General features: G+C 39.4%; 2 protein-coding genes across 2 annotated transcripts in view; one reads left to right on the top strand and one right to left on the bottom strand.

Annotated features, from left to right (window-relative positions):
• The window catches only part of LOC310942344 (histone H3.2), a gene marked incomplete at its 3' end in the record, with an annotated part of 127,085 nt that overhangs the window by 56,078 nt on the left and 43,943 nt on the right, over positions 1–27,064 (top strand). The window lies entirely within an intron of this gene.
• The window catches only part of LOC310942773 (guanine nucleotide exchange factor VAV3-like), a gene marked incomplete at its 5' end in the record, with an annotated part of 44,394 nt that overhangs the window by 16,437 nt on the left and 893 nt on the right, over positions 1–27,064 (bottom strand). Inside the window, 17 exons of the mRNA XM_083908207.1 lie at positions 1,041–1,171; positions 6,035–6,126; positions 6,476–6,577; positions 9,411–9,520; positions 12,072–12,204; positions 12,481–12,566; positions 14,199–14,285; positions 14,949–15,017; positions 16,184–16,279; positions 16,718–16,817; positions 17,742–17,845; positions 17,926–17,994; positions 18,372–18,464; positions 19,063–19,165; positions 19,454–19,519; positions 19,653–19,711; positions 22,828–22,944. Of these exons, the coding sequence (XP_083764333.1) occupies positions 1,041–1,171; positions 6,035–6,126; positions 6,476–6,577; positions 9,411–9,520; positions 12,072–12,204; positions 12,481–12,566; positions 14,199–14,285; positions 14,949–15,017; positions 16,184–16,279; positions 16,718–16,817; positions 17,742–17,845; positions 17,926–17,994; positions 18,372–18,464; positions 19,063–19,165; positions 19,454–19,519; positions 19,653–19,711; positions 22,828–22,944 (1,617 nt within the window). The remainder of the gene's footprint in view (positions 1–1,040; positions 1,172–6,034; positions 6,127–6,475; positions 6,578–9,410; positions 9,521–12,071; positions 12,205–12,480; positions 12,567–14,198; positions 14,286–14,948; positions 15,018–16,183; positions 16,280–16,717; positions 16,818–17,741; positions 17,846–17,925; positions 17,995–18,371; positions 18,465–19,062; positions 19,166–19,453; positions 19,520–19,652; positions 19,712–22,827; positions 22,945–27,064) is intronic.

The raw sequence follows: 27,064 nt of genomic DNA on the forward strand, positions 1-27,064 counted from the left end.
CAAGTGGTCAAAACCTACACAAGGCAGTGTTAAGTCACCGTATTACAGTGTAATTATGCACAAGACAAGAAAACATGAAGGTGCCTCCCCAGCATGTGTGGTAACCATGGCAGCAGTGGCAACAGTGCACTGCCACAAAGTCTGTGGCATGACATTCTACTCCCCTCTCTAGCAGCTTATGCAAAGTCTCCTAGCGTTGGTGTCCTCACCCTCCACCTTGTGCCCTGTCACAGCGGGGGAGAAACATCAGGAAGCTCAGGAAATCGGGCTAACTGCCCACACACTCCTAGCTGTGCCGTTGGCTAAGACTGCAGTGTGATTGGAGCAGCATCGGGAGGAGGAGGAGGCTTTAATACTGCTGTAAAGCAGAGTGAAAAACAGCTAGGGAGGCTGCCGCAAGACCCCTGATAAATCACCATCCTTTCAAAAATAGATAAGGTCAAAGACTCTCAACCATTCGTTGACCTTGTGAGGCGGTTGCTAAGTATTCTTGTACACGAGGTTGTGCACCACCATTAAAACATCTTCCAGTGACTCAAGTTCCTGCTATTTTATTGTTTTTATGTGACACTCGATTAATCAGGTGAAGCCACTAATTGGTTAGCTCATCTGATGTAGGCTGTGATTCAGTCTGATGAGTGAACAAACCACTCTGTCTGTAATGTAACTGAGGTTCGGTGGAGTTCATATACAGTAGATCTTCATCTTAGATTTCTAAATGTGGCTGACCTCATCATAATGTCATATTTATGGTTGTCAGGATGCAGAATGTGACAAATATCCACCAATACAATGAATGATTTATGACCGTAATGTCCACTGGGAGATAAATTAAGGGCATCACCCCATTAATGCTTCTGTCAAGTCTTATCTCTCCTTACTTGGCATCCAGTATTAGAAAGAAGAGATGACACACGGCACTGATTTAAGCTCAGTGACACTGCAAAGACATCGCATGCGCCGAGTCAACCTGGCATGTTGTTTTTTTCATGGCGTCACAGATGCCGAGATAAAAGGAGAGTGGGCCGAGTGACACGCACCTGCCACCAGGAGCTGTGCAGGTCTGCAAACATCACTTCGATGATATCCCCCACATGAATGCTTAGTGGGGGCCCATTCTGTGGGGGGGGGATGCCAGTGTATTCTCTGATCACAACCATCCTGGGTAAACCTAGCAGAAGGGGAAAGCAAATACATTTACAATCAAACCTTTACACATTCAACCAGTCAAAATATACAAAGATGCAGCTTTAATGTTAGTTTGGGCGAATATTTCTGAATGAATCTTTTATACCTGAACTGCATACAAATGAGATCATATTTTGATGCATTTTATGTTCTATATTTTTAAGTATATTCGCCTAATATGCCCCTGCTCTTAATTCTAGGAATGATTCTTGTAGAGGATGATTTGAATGCAGGGAGGAATTTTCATACGGGGATAAATAAAGTACCAGATATTCTTATTCAGAAGATTGAAATAAGGCAAGGTGAATACATGCTGGTGAGTTTTGCAGTCTCGTCACAGCCACGAGGTCAGCGAAAGCATTGGTTTTGTGCTGGTTTTCAATGCTTTGAAGATCGTAGACAAAATTCTAAATCATAAATCATCATATGTACTGAGGCGATTTCCAAGGTAGATCCACTTGAAGATGTCCAATATGCCAGAAATGGGAACGCTTGGGCCACTAACCAACACTACTACAGAGGCCATTACTGAAATGAACATAATCATTTTCTGTGTCATGTCACAGCTGATGTAGATATGCATTTTCTTCATTGTGTCAAATAAATAATGGAGTGTTTGCTGGTATCTGATAATACTATTTAAAAGACAATATTGGCCGCAATCAATACCATGCCAATAATATCTAATACGTATAATAATTAACAGTAATTTGATAATTTCAGTGAAGTTGAAACCATTAAAATGGCAGAGTTCTGAAAACCAGTGAGTTACTATTTGCAAGGAATGCATCTCTTTGATTCGTGAACAGCACAGCGCGACTCCTGAGCATGGCAGACAAATACAGCCACAAGCATCAAGCTATGGCTAAGACTAAACGCTGCTGCCAACTTAAAAGACACAGCCACTTACTCTCCCCAGACTCACACATTTAGCCCCCCCCCCCCCCCCCCATCAGACACAGCTCCCCTGCAAATCAGCCTGAGGAAACTATTATGGTGACCTCCACTGAATGGAATATCTCACATTCATGTTTTTAATGAGAACAATAAGCACAGCTGTCTTTCTTATTAAAGCCCCCTATGGAAATTGATTTATCATGAAGGCACAGCTCAGCAGTTGAGACTGAGGCATATAGACTGCTGGAAGTGCTTTTTTTGCCAGTATTTCTCCTGCCGTTGTTCTAATAATGATTCCACCTACTCCAATTCATCTCAATGCCGTCAAGGGCTTAGGCGTCACAGCGCGTGGTGGAAAGGTTGCTTTGGTTGATGGTTTCTTTTTTTTGCGTCCCTTTCTTACTTAGTTACATTTGCCAAGAGGAAACTGTTGCTTAGTTCCTGCTTTGAACGTGGATACATTCGTGTCTGTGAGCATTTCTGAGACACCATCTCCAGGGTTTTTGCGGCTAAAGGGGAAAAAAGTTGTATAATATTTGATCGGGAATGTGAGATGGTCATGAAAACAACAAAAGATTAGCTTTAAACCTTTTAAACCACCATCTATCTGCTGCAGGTCTCACTATGGCATCAACCAACCATCTCCTATTTTAACCTCTGTGTTTCTGTTTTGCAACAGAACAAAGATGATCGCTGCAGAAAGACTCTCAGGGCGCTTTCACACCACTAGTTCGATTATTTGATCCGCACCAGGCAATAAAATTGTTATTATGTAACATATGACTCCAGTGTGGTCCGCTTTCACACCAGCAAACGAACCAAAATTGGCCCGATTGACGTTTCATCAATGTGTTTATATCTTCGCTCGGCGAAGACGTATAGCGCGTCATTTCAGGCAGAGGAGAGTGCGACTGATGCTTTCACACCAACGAAAACGAAACGAACTAGAGTTTTTGGTTCGAATGGATCGTTTGGTGTCGCACCAACTGCTGTTGGGGTGAAAGCGCTCCTTTAAGTAGTGTTTCCCAAACTTCCTAGATGGGGACCCAATAGTTTTTAAAATATTGTGAGACAAGCAAATTTCTTCATTTTGTAGCGACTATCATTTTGAATTGGTAAACAAATAATTTCCAAGAGATGTTTGGATCTCTCTTATTGCAATAAATTGCAACTTCATTTCATAATTTCTTAACATAAACACTTAAAGTAGACATATTATGACCTATTTCTCCAAGTGAACCTAGTTCCCTGGTTTCCTAATGAACATGTCTGTAACATTGGTCAAAATACCAAAATACCTCCACTGGACGCGTAAATTTGTGTTTACGCGTCATTTGTGTAGGACTCTGTGCTGCACTGTGCAGCCAAGAATAGAACACTTTGCAGACTTCTGCTCTTCCAGATACTGTTGCCCTCGTCTGCACTCTCGTGTGCTTTTTAGGGACAAAGCGAAGCTCTGCGAGACAACATATTCCTGCGAGACACGAATGTGTCATTGTGACGTAGCAATGAGTGCGGAAGTCAACATCGTATATTTGATCTCCTGTACTTAGACTGAGGAGGACCATAAAAACACGAGTCAAATTTTTTTCACACTTTGCCTACTCATAGGGCCCCATAGAGTCCCAAATATAAGTATTAAAATTATTAAAAAGTCAGCAAATTTTTTTTGTTCTCCCGTGACCTGTCTGTGGGCCCCAACCCAGACTTTGGAAATCACTGCACAAACGGTGATAATGTGGCCAGGCCTACTGACCTGGGTCTGGTGGTGTTGTGTTTTCCTATTAACAGAGAGAGAGGAGGCACAAAGAATGACAAAGGAAACACGTTCAAAAATAAAGCAATACATAAATAATGGACAATGGTATTGGAATGATATATATACACCAAAACACTGTCTAAGTTCAGCCTGACCCCGAGGAATGAGTCATACTCTTAAAACTGTCGTCTGTGAAGGTTATACAGATATCAAAGTAAAATTTATGAGTGTTTGTGAGTGTGATTTTTGCTTTTTTTTGGTCAAAATGATAAAGTACAGAAATGTTCCAAGTCTTTTTATCATCAAAACCATTCAGGGTATCATAGAGTGATGACTAATTATGGATTATCTGCCACAAGTTAAATTTACAGCAAAGACGAAGGACTACATGTGTCCATCCTTTGTTTAAAATGATGATCATTTTCACACACTTGACATGTGAATTATGTAGAGCCTTAAAGGTCAAATATGCAATATTCTGCCTCAGATCTGTGTTAACAGTTCTAAACACTCCATTATCATTATGAAATCTTAACTTAATGAAAGCTCAGATCTACAGATGCCCTGAATACAATGTGCATGCTGTAACAACAGTGTACATGGGAAGTAAAAAGCTTCACCATGGCGGAAATGAGTTGAAAGTATCCAGCTGAAAGCAGCTTTCACAATTTACATCCACAGAAAGCTCATTCTTTGGCTGAAATGGTGTCCGACAAGGATAGAGATAAGACTAGGGTTGATTTTTAGTCTGGCATTTCTGTAATGGAGCGTTCCAAATGACACAGAGCAATAGCTTTCTCTTCTTCTGTGCTTGTATCATTTGATACATCATTCATGTTACACAACAGACTCATAATTTACGACATTGGCTGTTCAGATCTTTTGATCCGGTGCAACATGCATGCTGAACTGCAAGGAACGGTGGTGTGTGCATCACTTTTATTTTTTATCTTGAAGTGACTCGAAGTGTTTGATTATACTTTTAGAATGACAAATCTGGGTCTGTGTATGATGGCCCTGCGATGGACTGTCAACCTGTCACCTTTCACCCTATGTCACCTTTTTTTGTTTTGCTTAGGTGGCCCAGTGAGCCTCATGTAGAGTGTAAAGCATCAATTAATGAATGAACGAATGAATGAATGAATGAATGAATGAATGAACGATAAATCAGCTGTGAGTCTGGCAAAACAAAGCTTCTGCTTTGGGCGTGCAAGTTTAAATAGAACTGTCTTCAAAATGAATGCAATCACAAAAGTATTTTATTATTTTATTATGTTTTAGATTTTAGACCAATGCCTTACTGTTAGCTAAAATAGCTTCAAAAAACGTATAAATGCATTAGTTACTGTAACTCTAACTACACACAGTCGTCACTGTTTGACGGCCCAATATTGTCATATCCGCTGCATAATACAAGACATCAGTCATAATATTAGCTTGGGAAAGAGGAGGAGCAGTCTTACCTTTGTTCTTGACCTAGCAGAATCTACAGTCAGGTGAGAAACAAACACAGTTTGAAGGACGGAGACAAAACAAGTGTGTGACGGTGTCATTGATATACAACATCAATCTCTGTCAAACATCGTCTGGTCCTAAGGAATTTAGAGGTCCCTAAATTGGCCCTCAGGTATCAAAACTTTGAGAACCCCTGGTGTAGAGGGACCACAGCACATTGGCTAAGAGTTGAGGGCCAGAGCTGCCTTTAGTTGTCTGGTACTACATCATCAGAGTGATGATAAGGGTAAGGGTTATCTAATCATCTAATTTGTCAAACGTATTATCTCGTACATTTCCTTTAAGAGGGAATAATAAAAAGTTGAGCCCTAACTTTGACTTAAGGTCACAGCAAATATTTGTACAAAAAAATCCACAGTATACAAATTGTTAAATATCTTTAGTTCAAGGTTGGTTCTCAGGCACGAGATTGGCGCAATGGAAAAGCTAAACTTCCTAACACTTCAAAGCAACTCTACATTACATCTCTTGAACAAGACATTTTACATTATGGAAAAATGTGCTCTTGTTGTGATTCATACTATAAATTGGGCAGCAACAGTCATTTTAAAAAGTGGGTCCCAGTATAAACATTTTGGTAAACATTGCTCTAAAATGACTTACAAAGGAAGAAAGCTGCTTTTAAAGTAGCACATGTTGGTCATAGAAATGACAATAATAATATATAAGTCTTACCTGTTCTGCCACACACTCCCAGTCGACCCAAACATTCCTTGTGAGCCCCCAGACCACATTTCACACAGAGATAACCCTGATTAAAGATTCCCCTGTAACAATAAAACATTGGATATATTTCATGTATAGCAGACGCCTAAGGAGAAATACCTTGACATTTTGGATTGTCAGGCTCATGTCATTCTCAGGGTAGAAAAAAAAACGACACAAGAAATGTCCTTCAGCTTTCTGGAGCCATAAAACTAAGATGTTAGACATCTACATTATACAACTCTAAGTCTGTTTCAATTATGATGAAGTCCCTGTAAGAAATACAGCGGGGCCCCGCTCTATCATCTACCGCCGCCTCAATGAGGCGTAAAGTCCCACATAGCGACATTTTTACTCCACTGCAGCATCATCATATCTATCAAAAAGAAATACACAAAGCTGGAATCATACCTGAGCAAGAGTTGACAAAAGCTGCAGGACGTGATCCTTTCAAATGTGTGCATCTTGAACTGGTGCGAGTTGTGGTTGGCTTTTTCTGGTCGGATATTCGATCTGAGACACAGAAAAGGGGAAATAATATACACAATTTAATGTTGAATGTCATTTATTTAATTATGTGCGAAATATTTAACCTGATATTTTATCATTATAAAAATATTGTTGATCTGAATTGCTAAAAAATGGGCCTGTTTTCATTATAACTGTGTGGGTGTTCATTATTAAAACTTGTTGAGAAATTTCAGTCCGAACCAAAGGGGTGGACCGATCCATTTATTTCTACAGCAATGCTGTTCCCACTGCTAAAACTGTGGTAATTAAATGTAAGTGGAAAAGTTCTCTAAAATGTGTAATTTCATGAGCCATCAGGTAGATTATTCCTCCACCTGACTGAAATAAAAGCAATTTTATCCTCAGCATGAGCATATGTGTAAATTCAAAAGGCTTCAAAAAATCACATTTATTATTAATAATAATAATAATAATAATAATAATAATAATAATAATAATAACTTTATTTATAAAGCACTTTTCATACATTTAAAATATGTAGCACAAAGTGCTTTATAAGTTTAAAAACAGCCCATCCCGCACCACCCAGACCCCCACCACTGCACATACACACACGCACACACAAATGCAGGCACATGAACACACACAACGCACACTCATACGTATAACACAGACATATAAACAAGATCTGCGAAACGTGACGCTGGATACAGAGGAGCCAATTCAGGAGACGCCATCACAGGAAGCTGTCTGCACTGAGGGGCTGCTCATGACCCGAGGACCAGGACGCCTTCACCCGGGCACCCACCTAGCCACAGGCCAGCGAGCGGCCGACAGCAGTGAAGCACTGCCATAGACCCCCCCACCGGACAGGCCGATGTTCGCCACAAGTTAGAGAACTCCACATCTTAAAGCGGAACTAGCCCGGAAGTTCCTATTAACGCTGTTTTTTTTGTGTGTATCTGCGTCATTACCTTGTTTATGAAGCCCTGACGGTTCGAAACAAACAGTTCAGCTATTGCTGAGAACGTTGTATTTTATTGTAATCTCGGGGCTCAACGAGATCACTGAAAATCCCGTAATAGTTACGTAAGCAGCGGTTCTCCTGAACAGCCGATCGTCCTGCTCCGGGCGGTAGTCCGGGCACATCCGGTTGTGTACATTGAACCGCAGAAGAAGAATAACGTCCGTTGTGGAGGTGTTTCACGAGCAACAGTGTCTTCTGACTCTGGGTCTGACTCCGGTTTAAAGTCATAAAAGGGACTGCGGCGGGGAGTCGTGAAGAAGCTATTTTTAAACACTGTTAAAACAATGTTTTGATAATGAGGAGCAGTGCATCCACCGTTCCAGAGGGGGGCGCTGCGCTTCTGAGAACGGATGTGCTGGATAGTACTGGCCAATCACAAGACTCTGTCTTCTGGGGGTGAAAGTTCACTCTGAAATCTCGCAGCAGAAAAACACCTTCAGAAAAGAGGATTTCTATCGGCTCGTTTACAGAAACTAGGAGGTTTTTGACCATAAAAACAAGTTAATATATGTAAGTAGACCTCCATAACTAACATTTATGTGCAACAGGACCACTCTATGTCACCTTTAAATAGAAGAGGGGGTAACGTGTAAGGCAGAAATAGGCAGCCTCTCTATCTTCATTTTCCTGAGATAACAATAAACGATAATTATTTTGAGAGATAATGAATGAAATGAATGTGATAGGAGTCATCACTGCAAGAAACTGTGGTGACTGTGGTAGTTTTACACGCGACACACAAACGAGTGACTAGTGACTTGTAAAAGCAGTTGTTTTCAGTGTAACTGAATCAATAGAATCAGTTCATTTAAACTATTTATTCAGCACTTCCTAGTCTAGATAGTTTAGTCTAGACGAGACTGAATAATAACATTTCTCATTGTCTGTTTAATCATGATCACTAACTCTCCTGTCATTTCAGACCCTGTCAGTCCCTCCTCCAGACCACTCCCACTCACCTGATCTGCTCCGCCCCTTTCACACACCTGTCCATCATCAGCTAATCACTCTGCTCACATATATACCAGACCATTTCCTCTTGTCCTCTGCCAGATTGTCTAGCTTCAAACCTTAGTAGTCCAGCGTTTTATATTCTCTCTGTCTTGATATTGCCTGAACCTTCTTCTGACCTGTGGACCTTCTGAATTTAGCCTGAATTTAGTCCATTGTTTGCCTCATGGACTTATTTCCCGGTTTGAACTCTGCCTTCTGAAAAAAATACTGCCCGTTACATCCAAACTGCTCTGTCTCCTTCTGGTTTGTCATGCATTTGCACTCGCCTGCCATTTTGTAGGAGTCTGACAGTGACGTGACTCGTGCATGAAACAATGTTAATTTAATTTGACGAAAAGTTTTTTTTTGGAAACCATGAGGTTTGGAGCAGGTGTCAAGATCTCATAGTGGCAAAAGAAGTATGTTTCCTCTAAAAGAGCACATGTAAAGTCAAAGGTGATTAAAATTATACAACAGTCAGTTCATCAGAGTGAAACTCTGATACCCAGATACATATCTGCTTACAAAATGCAAAAAAAATATATTACTGTTACAAAACAGAATGCATCTATATTTAAAGAACCACTGAGGAAGAGTGACTTCTTTGTATTTTGTGTATGTGCCGTGTGTGTGTTGTCATACTGTCTTCAGCAGTGTGTGTGTTGGTTACAGCAAAGACCTGATCAAACACAGCAGATGACAGAGTCAACACTTTGCTCGGCCTTGAAACAACACGCGCGCAAACGGAGACAAATAAAAACTGCGCACGTTTCTTCTTCCTGTCGCAAACACATTGGTCTAATCTTGATCACAATCTGCCTGGACTGTGATGTTTAAAGTCTTGTTTGTACTTACATGGCCATTTCAAACTGATCAAGCCACTTCTTCATCAGCTCTCTGGTCTTGAAAAAGAGCTCATAGCCCGTGTAGCCGTGCTGGTGAGTCACATAGAAGCCATAGCACCACTGTGTGGATCGAGAAGGAGACAGCCATCAGAACAAATGTATTTTTATCATGCAATCATCAGAACATTTATAAAATGCCACATTGGTAGATTTACACTGCAGTGGTCATCTTGCAGGACTTACACATTTGAGGTTCAATTTCAGAGTTAAAAGTGCATCAACCATTTGAAATTTGCATGTTTTTTGTTTTCATTTCTGTTGCAGATCTGCAAAAGACCATGCAAGGTTGCTAAGATGGCTAAACACTGTGTGATCAACAGGAAGTGGCAGTCAAAATTGGAGGATGGCTGCTGAGATAAATGGAATTTGTGGTGTGGCTGAAAATATAAACCTGATAAATGAATCCTTTAAAGGGATACTTCACCGATTTGAATGTGGCTTTGTATTGCTAGAATAGCATGTAGTATTCTTTAGAAAATGTGCTTCCCTCCCTCAGTTTTCCCCTGACTTGTAAAAAAAATCTGTTTTCCCTTATCCAAATGTGCCCTACTGTGAGTCAAATGACGCGTTTTGCATCACAGTATGGCAAATTTTGAAAATGGAAAACAGATTTTTTTACAACTCAGTGAAAACTGAGTTGAGTGAGTGCCATTCTAGCAATACAAAGCCACATTTTAAAATTAAATTGCATTATATTATTGCTTATATTACAACGCTAAACTATAGAACTGCAATCTGGTCATTAAAATTATTACAAATGGGATTTATTTCTGTTTTTTTTCCTTTGGCGGCCCTCAGTCCAATGTTGGGTTCCTAAATTGGCCCTCAGGTATCAAAACTTTGAGAACCCCTGGTTTAGAACCTTCAGGGCTTCTTAAACGAGGTATTGGCGCAGATGAACACCCAAAAAACAGCTTTCATTGGATCTTCCGTTCTAGGTCCGCTTTAACCAGAATTTTGCACAGTCCGCTAATCTGCCTCTGAGTTCAAAGACAGTCCTTGAGTTCCTCCTTTACTAATATTACAATTACTACTGAGGCAAAACCTCAACTGTAGCCATCTATAAATGTCTCATATGCATGCATATCTGCTATAATAAAATGAGGGTATATAACATATATGTCTTGCTTGCTTGTTTTCTCTTGTGAAACACATCCAGGTAGTGCCACTGCAGGCGCTCACAGGTTAAGTGCCTTGCCAATGGGCACGATTGGCCAGGTCTGCAAAGTCATGAGTGTTTTAGGGCTCGTGCTGATGTGTGTTAAATCATCGATGACTGTGTGGGTGCACAGTGACACCACGTTCACACACAGTGAAGTTTCATTTAGCCGAAAATGATATATGGCTATAAGCAGCCTTGAAGGACTGCACACATTCATCACCTGACATTAGCATCTCTGTCCAGCCGTGCGCATGTGTGTGTGTGTGTGGTAAAGTGGAAGTACACAGAGTGTGCGTGTTTGGATCTTTTTTTCACTCGAGTAATTGTACATATGTCTTTGTGTGGCTTGTGATTGATGAAGCTGTTCATAAAAATAAAGGGTAATGACACCTCCAAGCACTATTTATAATTATTATTACATATTGTTGATTTATAAGACACGACCAGGAGTAATCAAGCCCATAACATCACATACTCAACTCTCTGCAATGACAATATCCCGCACAAACATTCAAAACCCAAACAGGCAAACGGCCACGACTGAACAATATAGTAATTACAGATGATAATAGAATAACTGAGCTCATCTGATTTATTAAAAAAAAAAAAAAAAAAAAGAAACATACACAGAACCACCCCATTCTGGCAAGCTGTCACTTTGAGGATAGCAATCAACACTAGAGTGAGAAGACACCATCTGTGAGCATACATCAACAAGCCCCCGTCACCGTGGTACAGCCCGCAAACCTTCCCGCAAGGTGAAAAATAGCATGTGGTACAAAAGTGTATGAGGTGTCAAAACAGATCCATGTAGGTTTCTAAATCTAGAAGTTCCACAAAGGAGAGAACCCCAGTGTCCCTATACACCAAGAAACTTTGATTATTCTTTATCACAGCACAAAAACTAATTTACAAGAAAGTGAAACCAGCTTTCTTTCTGGGAAATTTCTCTCAGAATTTGTGCACATTTTGCACCAACAGAAGAATCTAATTTTAAGGAAAAAAAGTTTGAACATTTTTGCCTTAATAGGATAATACACCAGTAACAAGCTAAAACAAGTGTGTGAGTGCCAGTATAACAATTCTGAAGAATACATTCTTAGAATCAACTTACTCAAGGAAAGGAAGACTCATTTTAAATAACTTATCACAAGACATTTGGTCATGTAAGAAATGTTCAAACTTCTTTAGGGTTTGACCAGTTTTGTCTAGTTTTAGGGCCAGTTTTTTTTTTTTGCTTGTTTTTATACGGAACATTAAAGTCTGAAAGTGGCTAGATTTACAGGCTAGTCTTAAAAAAATAAAAAAATAAATAAATTGAAAGAAATGTAAGCATATTTGGTTTAAGTGGGGCAGTTTTTGCAGTGTAGCCAATGAAATATGTACAAAGTTTGATGGGAACATTTCCACTGTATTGCAGGTAATGAAACGACAACAATGCTCACTGACCTTTTTACTCTCTTTGTCAGAGGTGGGGTTGTCCGTGACCCTGAAGTAGTTGAGGTCAAGGACGTCCTTCATCTCATAGTTGTCTCCTCGTCTTTTGCAAACGACGACAGCCACATCGAATAAAAAGATGTGTCTGCATAGTCAAAGAATACAGTCAATAATCTTCATTTCATGTGTTATTACTGTAAAAGTAAACAAAGCAAGTCCTTTTAGGACGTCCCATTTAGAGTGATGTAAATGATTCAATCAATGACTATGAAATAATCCCCTGGCCTGAATAATGACATCGTAACAGCGAATTAATCAGATATTTTATTCATTTACAATGTAAAGCTATATCTACTCTTTTTAAAGTGGTGATATTCTCTCTCATTTTCCTTGAATGACAATGAAAGTGAAGCATAGCCACCTGTCTAGTTTCCTTCTGTCAATGCTGGAGAACATGCGCACCTCTCCATCTCCTTTTGGACGACCGAAGCTGATGAGAGGTTGATTCTGCAAGAAAAACAAAGCATATAAACATACATGTAACATATTGTTCTTTTTGTCATGTCCACTTTTTGATGGAGATGACCAGACCTTCTTCCAGAGTTAGGCTTGATAGTTGAAAAGTAAATAAGTTTCTTCTTTGTTGACATGAAACGAGAGTTTTTTGAAAAGAGCCCGTTATTACTGGAGATTGGCACTGGTGCCTCACAGAGCAAGACAGCTCCCACTTTCACTCTTGACTCAGCGAGGGTCTTATAGAGTCGCTTCGTATCCTCTCCTCTCTAAATTGACTGAAGATGTAAACGTGAGTGTGAATGATTGTTGGTTTTTTGTATGTTAAGCCTGTGTCCAATGTGTGTCCAGCTGGGATTGGCTCAAGTTTCCCTCTTGTCACTAAAAGAATAAACAGAACGGATGCATGAATGGACTCTTTTAGTGAGGCATGATTGTTTCTTCCCATACGGAAACGGACCGTTTTGAAAAAGTTTTCATCTAACCATATTACATGCTGTACATGCTATACACACTATTGCTACCCTGAAACCACAGATGAAGATATTGAGCATGTGCGTATGGCATGTGTGTCCAAATGCCTTTTGAAATAATGCTTTATTTGTATACGTACACTCCAATGTACACACTCACACACAGAGGTTCACGTAAAGCTCCAAATGACGACAAAAACAAACATAAGCGACGGTGAATGCAATGCAAGAAAAGTGGGATTATCGTTGGATGGATGGATGATGGGCTAATCTGTCAGAGGGATCACTTGTCTACACCAAATTGTTAGCCAAACTCCAGATATAGCAGCTCTACCACATCCCCCATCACATATCCCTATACCAAAGTGATGCAGATTCCTCAGTCTCTTGTTATCACCAATGACATTCACTTGTCACCAATCTTGTTCAATCGAGAGCAGGAGGAAATCGTTATGGCCTGAGAAAGCTCTTGTGTTGCCGATTCTGCTTCTGCTTCTATCCATCCTTCATCGCCTCATCTCATCCTATTCTACTTTCTCATTATCAAACTTTGCCATGTGTTACATTATGCATCTATTAAATGTATTTCCGAATATTGGAAGAGGGTTCTTTGCTACAGTGTCTGCCTTCTGCGACACTGTCAGAAGCGTATGCTAAATATGGTATTTTAATTAAGGAAGAACTCATATATTAGACTCGATCTGCTCCAGACAACAGCTGTTAAGTGACTGTTAGATGTTCCATATAATGTGTGTCATTTCAAAATATCCATTCAACTCTCACAATGCAAAAAGTTCGCTTTGTCTTACTTATTCAAAAAGACAAACAGTTAGAATTTAGAAGTGGAAGTTTGGTCCCTGGTCCTAAAATGATTTATCACCTAAACATCTGCTGAATGATTAATCATCTACAAGATTAATTTAATGTCTGAGTTTCTACACCTCCGGTTCAACTTTATGTTCATGTTTACGTAATCGTATTCAAGAAAGAAGATGGAGGATTGTTGCAAGAGTGCAAAGATTCGACGGCAACTGTAAAAACCCTGATGAATTACTCCAGGAAACAACATGTCTTCCTGATGTTTGTGCTAACCCTCCCACGTTGTACAGTAACAGTTTTTGTTCGTGTTGGAGAAAGATTTTTCTTGACTTACCAAGTTTTCTATAGACCTCTGGTACTGGTCGATCTCCCTCAGTGTCTCATTATCTCGCTTCACCTCGTTGACATACTGAGCCAAGTCCTGGGCACACACACACACACACACACACACACACACACACACACACACACACACACAGAGTATATAATCCTCAATCTGTTGCTATGTGTAGATTAAACTTGAACACACTTATTGTACAGTCCTAACAGTACTGGGCTCTATTCTACACAGACTGGTACCAGGCACATTTAGTTTTCCGTGACTTCATAGAACCAAAAAAAGAACACCAGGTTCCAGTTACTATCACAGATGGAAAAGCAAAACAAAAAACGAGTAGAGACGAGCTGAATCGTGCTAGAACTGTGTGGTGGTAAAAACGCCATACGTGTTGGTATGAATCACAACAATCCAAAAAAAAACAAGGTGAAGTGATCCTTTTCCTTCTGTAGTCGTATATTTTTTCTGTGGTCCTGTCGTTTGAATGTTACAGGCACAGTCGATGCATTTCCTGCATTTATTTCTGCTAACGCCTCAGGGCATTCAGCACTAAGGTAAAGTAAATAAGGTAAGGTTTTTATCTGCAGTGGTGAAATATGAATGATATGTGACTTTTTTTTTCCCATGTGATGAAAGTTGCTATAGTGGCAGAGCGCTTGGAATAATCGCTAAAATTAGCCTTCTACCAGCAACGAGCTGAAATCACAGTGATCACGGAGCATTTAGCATAAGCACTGCTGCAATTACCTTCATGGCATCCAGAGCAATCTTCAAGTGACTGATTTCAGCAGCATCCTGAGTGTGTTTGAGCAGCTCCTGTTGGAACGAGGACAGAGGACACACTTGATTTTGTGTTTGATTTCAGTGTTGCAACAAGCAAAAAGGACAAACGTATGATTTCTATTTCTGCTAAATACTAAATTTTCATAAACAAACACAGAAGTTGTGGAATCTCTCTCGTGTATTTGGGAAAGCAACCGATCTGTTGATGAAATCTGTCCAAAGTCTCTCGTGGAAGTCACATTACCGTCAAAACAGCAACAGTCTGTTAAAGGAGATTCATAGTCATTTAGACTATTGAACTACCATTGCAGTGTTGTGTAACCATAGTTACAGTGACATGTAGGCTCTCGGGTACGGCAGTTTAATATCGATGATTTGTGGAATCACTTTAGGTAACTTTAAATAACTATTTTTAAACTCTTTAATAACATTACAAAATGAAAAGATTGACTGTCAATGTGCTGAAAGCCACAGCGCCACTCTCACTTAACTTCCACTTCACCTCTTCCTCTTTCCCTTTCCTCTCTTTCTTGTCACTAAAGTGAGGTGAAGTGGCTGAGCTCACTCAGGCCATTTCCCTCCGCAGTTCCAGTTTCAAACCAGTCTTAATTGTCCTGCTCTGCTCTCTGTGTCATTCATGTATATTCATATATAATCAAGGGAGACTGTGTCACACAATCCTGACGATGGAGGAAAGTGATCATTTTACACAGTGCTATGCAAAAACATGTCTAAAATCTAATATTAAAATACATTTTTAAATACATTGAATCAGATGAAAGATGAAGATGAAAAAAAAAGTTTTTTATTTGTCTTCCATCAAGTCTGTCCATGTCAAGGTCAATAACTAATACAATAGATGTGTTTTTGAAGTCTGGCTCTGCTCAGACATTGTGGAGTAAGGCAAACATGTGGAACATGTCGCCATCTAGTGGATGCAAATGCTTGGGTAGGAAACCCTGTAAGTTCATTTAGCAGATTTTAAGATAATAAAACAATGAAATGAAATGAAAACAGAATATTATGCAGCATCTCTGTGACTCTAGATCAGTCCAGGTGCAGGTATTGGTTGTGGGTCATGTGGATGCTAAAGGTCCAGGTGATTTTAGGCATTTAAAAGTCACAATGCGCAAATCACTAACATAAGCTCTTTGTTGCTGTCTACATGTCATGTCATCACCTGACCCACTTCTCTCTACCTGAAGAAGCAGATGATACTTGAGGACTCTTTGTATCGGGACGACCAGCAGGTCACTCAGTGTGAACTTCCCATTGTTGGCCCTTTTGGAGCACTCCTGGAATAAATGGAGGAGAAATATTGATGTCTTTAATATTTTTTATGAAATTTGAATTTCTCTTTCAGGTCCAAAACCAACAGCAAAGCTTCAGTCCAAAAACTGGACTGAAGGAGTCGTCAGGTCTTAAGGCATTAAGAGTCTGTACAGCACGACTCAGAGATTGACAGTAAGAGATTAACAACAAACAATATATGTGACAGCGTTTGATAAAATAAAAGTGTTTGATTTGATATCAAATGCTAAATAAAACATAAAAACTATCTTTTATCAACAAGCTATGACATGACACCAAATGTGTAGAGCACAAAATATATAATAGAAGTGACTGATGAACTGTGCGTGTGTGTGTGTGTGTGTGTGTGTGTGTGTGTGTGTGTGTGTGTGTGTGTGTGTGTGTGTGTTGGGGGGGGGGGGGGGGGGGGTTAGGTGTCTAACCTCCAATTTGAGTCGGACATCCTCTTTCTCTTTGCAAACCATGTCTAAAACAGCGATGGCAATCTCCACACGGCTGCAGTATATCCCATAGATGAGCAATCTATAGTTAAGAGGAAAGACAGTCAGACTGTGACGACATCAAACACAAAAGATGTGTGTATATATATATATATATATATATATATATATATATATATATATATATATATATATATATATATATATATATATATACACGTATATATAAGAGAAGCCAAATGTGTTTGAAAATGTTTAAAATGTATCCACTGGATCCAGAAGACTCTGTGGATCTATATAGAACTTTACCTATGTAGATCCATATAGATTTAAGGTGTGATATATACATCCGTATGAAAGGTAGTCTGGGAGAGTGTGTGATCCTTCGCACACATCCAGAGATGCTGTCTCTTTTACAGTTTTGCCCATTATAAGAAATGGGGATTTTTTTTTAAAATTGATAATTTATTATTTCATGGGTGGGGAGACCCTACCAAAATTGACTGGCAACATACTTGGATACCTAACACACAAAAAAAAAAAACACTTCAATCTGTCAAAACCTGTAGACAGTTGCTAACAGAAGGACAATCTTGAAAATAAACCCCATTGACGAAATATCTACATTGTCTGCTAAATAACAGTTTTCATTGCATTTTTTAGATAATGGGTTTTGTACAATAATTTATCACATCTAAACCAGCTGGAGACAAATACTTTTGTAGTATTGTCACCATATGTTGTATGTGCAAATGAGAGAAAATGTATGTCACCCTTTAGCAATGATATTTGCATGGCACAGTTCAAATGTCTGTTTGCTCACTGCAACCTGCAACTGCAAGGTAGTGAACATGAAAACTGAAAAATGAAAGCATGAGTAGCAGTAAAGCTGTTCACTGATAAGTATAAGCCAATGACATACTGTCATTGATGGCCGTTTTTTAAACTTCACACCTCATGGACCTCACACATGACAAAGTGCTATATGAGTGCAGTTTGTATGTACCTCTCTTTGTAACGGATGAAAATCTGATAGAGGTTTGAAGCGTTTTTGTTCAAGATGGAGTCCTGCACATCGACCATGAGGCTCTTGTGAACTTTAACCAGGTCCTGCAAAAGATGGGGAAGCCATCAATGTCTAGTCAAAAAACATTTTTAGTAGACAAGGAGCAGATAGTTGTCTGACTTACAGGAATGTTGAGAAAGATTTTGTCAATTTCAGCAGCAGAGCAGAACTTCTTCAGTGGATTCAAGAAATACTAGAGAGAGAAAACAAAAGGAACAAATATGAAATGAAACAAAAGTCACTCTCCTCACTTTCAACTCCCCTTTCCCTGAAGGTTAACCTTTAGAACAGGGGTTCTCAAAGTTTTGATACCTGAGGGCCAATTTAGGAAACCCAACATTGGACTGAGGGCCGCCAAAGCAAAAAAACTGAAAGAAATCATATCTGGATCACCACCACAATCTAAACTCCTCTTTCTTGGGCCATGACCAACATGCCAAGACATTGAATGTGAATCCGTCCTTTACTTGTCGAGTTGCTGCCACAGACAAAATCGTTTCTTTGACATGTCAGAATCTGAAGATCAACTCCATGTCAACGAAGAGAAGATTATCAAGGCACGTTCCTCACCTTCTCGATGGACTCCAGTGTTTCTGTGTATTTCTCCTCCGTCTGTTTGATCTCTGCGAGGCAGCAGCTTCGTACGTCTAACTCCACCTGCTTCTGGAAAAAACAACATATATTACTACATTGTGATCGTACAAATGTATATATGGAATCATTACATTGAAGTTCTCAAATTGCACCTGCATGTGATTAGTTACTATTTTAATATACTAATAGACTAGCATATATCATACAAGCTGAGACATGTTTATATATTAAGCTACCCAAGCATATACTTTCATTTAAAATGGTTCAAATGTACCAATTGAATTGATTTAGCTGATTTTGCATTAATGACAGTTACACACAAACCTGTACAGTATGTAGCACAATATGATTCATACTTTATATCAGTGTTTGCCAAAGTGTGGGCCTTGGAGATAATACAGACGGAACAAATGACCCACATTATTCAAAACGTTTGTTGTTGTTGTTCTGGGAAAGAAAAGCCTACATTACTAAATAAGTTTAATTAAACATATATGGTATAAAATGGTATATATGGAATGTTTTTTTGGCTTACTCATTATGGCCATGAATTAAAGAATTAAAGAAAAGAAGAGATTATGACCATTTATGATAAATATTCAGAGACAAAATATGTAACTTTAATGTGGTTCATTTTTTTAAAATGAAGACATATGCACAGTGTTACCAGTGGGGGGTGCTGCTCAGTCCTCATGAGATCTTCATAGATCTCTCCACCTGTGTGGTCCTCTTCCAGCCCATAGACTGCTGTGTACAAGTCATCATTCTCACTGTGCACAGTGAAAACACACACACACACACACATTAACATCCCTGTGTTGATCAGTCATGCATGATTTCCTGTGGATAATGAAACAATAATAATAGCAGTTATGTGTAAACAGCTCCTGTTTGTGAGAATCAGAGGAATCAGCATTTTGCGCTGATGCCTGTAAATAGTTTTAAATCCATGACATGAAACATGATGAGCAGAGTGAGCTAAATAATCATGTTGTCATCATCATCATCATCATCATCATCATCAGTAATGGGCCTGCAGAGTCATGCTTCATACATACTCAATCAAGTCTTCCAGATTATTGTAAATGTCCTCGTCCTTGAGGCTCTCTTCTGTTGGGAATGGTCTAGAAAGGACAGCGAAACATGAACACTACTGGGAAACCTGGGAAATTTGCAGGTTTATTATCAATGATCTGGTAAAACATGTCTGGGGTCAGTTGAGGTCCATGTCTGTGTTTGTAACGTTCAGTGACTTACTTGAATCCCGCTTGCTGTGCAATGGCTGTGTATGACAGCTTCGATAGTGAGTCCATGACCTGAAGGTGAAACAAATGTGTGTCACTTCTTATTTGTGAATGGATTAAAGAGAAAGACAAATAAATACAGAGACAGTTGCCCTGCCAAATCCCTCATTCAGTTCATGCACTACCATTCGTGTAGTAAGCGAGTGAGCGACACAGCAGCACTTTCAGCACAGTTCTCTGTGTGCAGGCGAGAGAGCGACAGAGCGCTAATCGGCAGCTGAGAAAGGGACGAATCAGTTCATGAAGTGATTCCATTCAGGTCGTTCACTCAACAGACCTGTTCGTGAACACATTGTAACCACATTGAATGGGAGTGTAAATGCAATGAGTCTCCAATGTGTCTCCACAATAAAGCAACAACAAAACTGTGCAGTCTCCGCTGCTTTTGTCGGTTTCCGTTTGTGGAAGAAGACTTCAGCAGACAGCAATGATCTGTGTACACCAGCTGGCCACATGTAAAACCATATATCTCTGCTACACATCAGGCTAGAACTGTCAGTCCTTATGCTAAGCTAAGCTAATCAACTACTGGCTTCAGCAGCAACTTCATATTCACCACACAGACACAAGCCTGAGACATAAAGCTTCTCATTTTACTGTACGCAACAGAGGTGTTTACAAAAATGAATCTTTCATTTAGCACAATTAAAGATAGGTAAGATGTAAGATAGTCCAATTTATTACCTTCACAATGGGGAAGGTTAAGTTGCCACAGCAGTAAAGACAGTAAAGGTAAATAATATAGCTGTATTTTCACATCTACAAATGTACAATTTCAAAGCTATCGACTATTGAGATTATATGACTAGAATTTAAGTGACCAGGATGCACACAGTATGAGTATGAGTAAAAGGGTAGAAATATTTCAGGCTAAGGCAGGAAATGCTCTCTCAGACATGTAGTGCGTGTACATGGCTGCCCACAAGAATGTCGGTTAGAAGGTTAGTGGACTAAATGTTCAGTCTACAGGCCCAGCAGTTGGCACAACTCAACCCCAGTGGATTAGACTGGCTGAGATCTGAGATGTTCTCTTTAGATTTAGATCGTTGGGCTGTACAGTACAACACCCCCTGAAGCTCGTCCAGTCCAATCGCTTTACTAATCACATTTTTTAACGAACGATGGGGGGGGAAGTGTAATGTTGCAGTGTCCTCTACTTCTCCAGAAGCTTGTTTGTGTGATGGACAACTCTTGAACATGACTGAGATTTGCTCAGCCTGGCACCTCCTCCCCTGTGGGATTACTAGTGGCCAGATTAACTGCAAGCTTCTTTAGAATGTATTACACTGAACTACATGGAAGTGGACTGTGTGTGAGGAAACTGCATGCAAGGCTCAACATCGTACTGCATTAATCAGTTCTCTAATACTAAAGACCACTTAGTATTTCCCCCCTGGGATTTGAGTTAAACACTGTAATCATGTGTAATACGCCTAAATGAAAACAATGAATGAACCTTTCCCTGTGCTGTGTCTAAAGGGACCTGGAAAGCTAAGACTTAAGTGCTCTCTAAAAAGTGCATATAGTTTAATAGAGATATTAAATTGTAATATTAAAAATATTAGGAGTGTATGTGTGTGCGTGTGTGTGTGTGGGGGGGGGGTGTGTGTGTGTGTGTGTGTGTGTGTGTGTGTGTGTGTGTGTGTGTGTATTTGACTACATTTTCCCCTCTAACTGCAAGAACAAGCACTGATTGTTGCTCAATAAAAATATTTGAAAAAGCTAATACATAACACTTAGTTTAGATACATTAGCAGTACGTGGATTGCCTCTATAATGAATGAATACAGAGTACGAGCACCAGAATAACAGAACTGTAGGAGTAAGGCTTCACAGAGGAGAGCACTACAAACCCACTGACCCACTTAGAACACTGTGTCCCTCACACAATAACACAGCAATCCTCCAAGCCTTCAGACATGCACAGGGAAGATACATGTGTGGACACACACACACACACACACACACACACACACACACACACACCATATCACCAGTTCCACTGTATTGTGTTTGAAGGTTTCATATACAGTACATTAAGTTCATATATAAGTTCACTACAATCACTTTTGAGATTCAGATAACCTATGTTTGATTCAAAAACATTTTATTTAGGTACATTTTAGTTAAAAATCCAAAATGAAACCAGATATCTCTAGTATCTGCCCCCAGTGGTTAGAGGTCAGGTCCACTGTTAGCTTACTTAACTAGATCTCACCTAATGAACAGGGTTGTCTATAAAGAAAGGCATATATTAAAACATTGATATTATAATTTTATACATTTATTATTTATTATTGTATTTAATATTTATTTTGGGTCAATCAACTGAAGACTGACTTCATTGATGAAGCTTATTTTCTTTAAATCCAGTCCTGGTAGGGATGGACATTTCAGGCAAAAACACTATTCAAATATTCTCAAGTGCAGTGCATGAGAGCTAGTGAAAGTAATGCAGGGTTCACAGCATATTGAGCTCATGGGAGCAGCGAATGAGATGCATTCACTGATCCCTGGTTAATTTCATAATTTCAGCTGCACCTATAGCATAGTGAGTTTAGAAGAGCAGCTTTCAAGATGCATTCAAGAAAGGAATTTCATCACTTCTGCAAACTCATCAAGTCCACACATTATAAATGGATAATCCACACATTACGATTGGGTGATTGGAGTAGAAATATTTATTTTTATAAATGAATTAGTTGTTTTGTATCTTTTTTAATATATTACAAATATTCACAGTAACTAAACTAACCTTTTCATCATTTTCTGCTCATTTTCAGCCCACGTATACACACACACGTATACATATATACATATATGTGTGTGTGTGTGTGTGTGTGTGTGTGTGTGTGTGTGTGTGTGTGTGTGTGTGTATGTGTGTGTGTGTGTGTGTACATACTATCACACGTCTACTAATGGTGCCGACAGAGTTCTATGGTAAGGGAAACAAACAATCCTCTTAATCACTCATCTGTGGTCTATGTCATAGATGAGTAGGAGATGAATGATAAGCTTGAACAGGTGCTATATCCTGAGAAGCTTGTTGTGACTAAAGAAGGCAGCTATAGGAAATGAAGAAGTGACAGAAGTGACAGAATAAGCATCACGATGGACGACGGCGTTACCTTGACGAAGTCCCGGACGTCAAAGAGATCAAATGCTTCAAATAAGTCACTTTTCTTCATCCCAAACACATCACAGCAGGACGTCAGGAAGGTGCGGATGTTCTTCAAGCACAGGAACTGCATGGAGCAACACAGGACAATTGTAAAAGTGTTATGTCTTCAGCTGTTTCTTCTTTGGTTTCGTTGTCTGCAAGATTATACAAAAACCACAGGAACACATTCTGTCAAGCTTGGTTGATGGACGGTTCCTGGAAAGAACACTTTAAGGGGTAATTAAACCTCTTTCTGACGCTAACTCTGCCCAGTGCCTAATGTTGATAAATGCCAAGAAGTGGGCTGAGAGGGGGAGGAAGGGAGAGTAGGGAGCATTACAGGCGGCGTGATCCAGTAGTGCAATCTAACACCAAGTTTAAATCAGGAAGACATATCGATTTGGTGATACCGTATATTGTTCTCCTTCCTCATGCAGTTACGATAATCGATATTCCAGGGCAACAATTGATATTTGAACAAATAAATTAAGGTGCTCTAAAGTCTACAGTCCCTGCCTGTTTCACTCGCTTGAAGTCACTACTTCATGTCTCCTCATGGTGGCACTGCTCAAATGAATGATGGAAATTTGGACAGAAGTTACCTGGCCAAAGAAGAGGGAGTTTACAGTGGAGACATCGAGAGATGCGTCATCCACATTCAATACATAGGCCGTTTCTCAAGATCCATACTTGTGCGTACTTGTCCGTACTTGTGAAAACGTCATCAGCCTCAGTCCAAGTTCTGTTCCATTTCTCAAGAACGCGAGCAGCGACTACGGTTCTCATACCAGGAAGTGTTCTCGCTCCGCCCATTTTACCGAGTGTGCATCGGGTGGTGACTTGAGCGTACTTGGGAAAGCCATATATCCCAGAATGCATTTCGGCGGAACATAGCAGGATAAAATACAAATATAAACCTGAAATAAATCTTTTTTCTGTGTCCCGGAACGCAGTTTTGAAATCATTTGAGGCGAGAAATGAGTCATTTAGAATCCAAACATGTGGTTTGTGTAATAAGATATGACATATTTATAGTATGAATTTTAGATTTATATATATATATATATATAGACAGATATCGTAATGATTATTGATTCCAATATATTGATTATCGCAGAATGGTACCTTGATATTATTGGTATCGTGGCATCATAAGGTACCTTGTAATGTTGCACACTACGGATGTTACTGTTGTTCAGTGAAGATAAAAACATGGATTTCTATAAATATTTTTCTCAGCCAAATGTGGTTAAAGTCTGACCACCGCCACCTGAACCAGTCGCCAAGTCTGTGTCTGACATTTCCAATGCTCGTACCGATAAAAACAAAATGCAATCCTAAATACTTCCTGTTTTAAATGGTCGTAGAGTGACTTCATAACCAGAACTCTGTGAGTTTCACAACAACTTCACAAACGTGAAAGTGAACCACACTGTGCAAACAAAGTGAAACATGAGTTTCGTAGTGCAACATGACAATGTGTCACTTCCTGTTAGGATCAGTGTTTCTGTGGGAAAAGTGCAGAAAGTAAGTGATGCTTATAGGTTTGGATTTGGAGGTCAGAGGTCTGATTGTATGGTTGGTCCAGTTGAACTAAAAAAGTATTTATTAAGTGATGACTAAACAAGAATGGAAATATGTGATTATTTAGAGAAATCCTTGGGAACAGATAGACCCATTTTTATCAGTCCATCGTGAAGGCGCCTGTAATTACTCCAGCGCCCTCTGGGGTCCTGTTTGTCTGCGGAGGAAGTGCATTAAAGCACTTTACGGAAAGCACTTAGTTAATTACTATTGTATTATCTTATTTCAGCTTCATTTATGTTCAGTTGTTCTCTGTAAGAAAACTCAGTAAAGAACATAAAACAATTATTAATTACTCAAACACGAGCTACACACAAGACATTTCAGACGTCACGTTCAAAGCCTTTTCAAAGCTTTTTCATCCCTCTACGATGCTCCTCTTAACATCAAGTCCATTACTTCCGTGCTCTTGTTTCCACTTCCAAGATCAGAGGTCAGCAGCAGGGCACAATCACAGGGCCATTTAAAATCTGGCACACATGCATTTGTCAGCCATAGTCAGATGACCTACAGCTGCAGGCTCTGAATATCCATTGTTCAGCAGCCTGTGTTTGCTTTCAGCATCTGTGAAGATGATGATGAAAGGTCCAGTGGACAGAACACTGCCATTGTGAAAGACCACCAAATATCCAGCTATAGGACATTGACATTATCCGAGGATAAGGAGGATTTTTTAAGGCATATAGCATTTTTTTGGACAAATAAAAAGTGTAAAAGTAAAAAACTGTCTGATTAAATCAACTTGAAGCCATACGGGATACAGGAATACATTGACAGAGTGACATTTGCATGGCTTCTTCATAAAGTATCCTTCCAGTTTAGATTAAAATGTCAAAAGTTTGGGTTTCTTGGAATGAATGCAAATCTTTGGGTGGCTCACGATTCGATTCATACGATTCTCCATTAAAAAATTGATACAATGCATAGTGTGTTAAGGCAAATTATGACATCAAAACAATACAGTTTGTACAAGATAATGTGATAATGTGATCACACAAAGGCAAACTTAAGACAAAAGTTAACATTTATTCATTCAAAACAAATAAAAACAAATAAAAACTGTACACAAAAAAACACAAACTGGTGTTTTGTGTGGTTTTTCAAAATAGAAACTTGAAAAAAAAAAATTATATATATATACTTTTTTTTTTTTTTTTTTTCTAAAATCGATTTTTGAAGTTTCTCAATCAATTCAGAATCGTGGATGGTTAGAATCGCGATTCCTATGTGAATCGATTTTTCCCCCACCCCTAGTTCTAATGCGTGCTTGAATTAGGTCGATGCACAGGAAGTCTTGCTCTTACTGAGAAATATGGCAAACATGCATGAAAACTATTAATGAACGAGGGACATGCAGGATATGCAGAATGTGTTGTTGCTTGTCTCGTCTAGATACAGATTGTTGTCATTTTAACTGAACCACTGACTTTATAAAATAATATCTATAGGACATCTGGTGTCCATGATAGTGATTAAAAAAAACATTCTTGAAAAATGACTAACCACAAGGCTTTGCACAAATTGTCAGAGTTCAAGCCAAGAGGAGGATCAAAGTCAGGATTTTATCAGGCCTCTCCAGTGGCAGCAGGACGTCAAACCTGGGACCATTCATTTAGATTTGTACATGCTGAAGGACGCCCGAGCTCTGTGTCACTTATACCAGAGTAGTCATTACCAACAGCAGGCAACACGTCTGTTTGGGTTAATGATGTTATTTAGAACAAATAGATGGCTACAGACAGGTCCACATCACACAGTAATAACACAGTGTAATCCCCAGAGTCTGACCGAGGTCGCTCTGTGGCCTCGGTGTTTACAGTCACAGATATATCAGTTTGAAAGTGTGCCAAGGAAAAATAAGGAAAATAAATAAGGCTTACAGTTCCCAAACCCTGGACACGTGGTTCAAAAGCTCAATTTAGATTGTAACTCTAAGTCATTTTCCTCTTTTGAAATAACCCAAACACTGCAGTTCAAATTTCCTTCCATGTTTAAGACCTTTATTTGAACAATCCCAGCCAGTATGCCCAAGATTATAAGACTTATTGGGCACAAGTCTTATAATTTGGTCTGAAAATATGGGTCCCAAGTGGTTTCCATGGTGGCCCCACTCCTGTTTGTCCACTTCACGCCCACTTTCCAGTGGCAGTTTACCAGTACCCTTTCCAGGCTACATGGGTACAAAGTGGGCAAGTTATGCATATATACATATGTATATATATATATATATATTGTATATATATATAGTTTCAGTAAAACACATGGGAATTCAACATGTGATTGGAGCTCTATGTGTCTCCCCCATATTAAATGATGCTTTAGGTATCTGGTGCAAAATAAATCCTTCCTATTCTGGCTGTTCAGGGTGATGTGAAATATTATGACCGTGCAATCATTTGCATTTTCCTTTCCACTAAAGCGTGGACTAAAGAAACTGAAGAGGATATCGATTTACGACACATTCACCACCATGACCCAACGTGCAGCATGAACACAATAAGACATTGGTTCTCAAAGTGCGGCCCGGGGGCCAATGGCGGCCCGCAGAAACATTTCTGGCGGCCCGCAATTAATTACAGTTGATAGTTTTAATCCAGGAGCTACTAAGCTTGTTAAATGTT

This window comes from Microchirus variegatus (assembly GCF_963457635.1).
Source record: "Microchirus variegatus genome assembly, chromosome: 21".
Lineage (NCBI taxonomy): Eukaryota > Metazoa > Chordata > Actinopteri > Pleuronectiformes > Soleidae > Microchirus > Microchirus variegatus.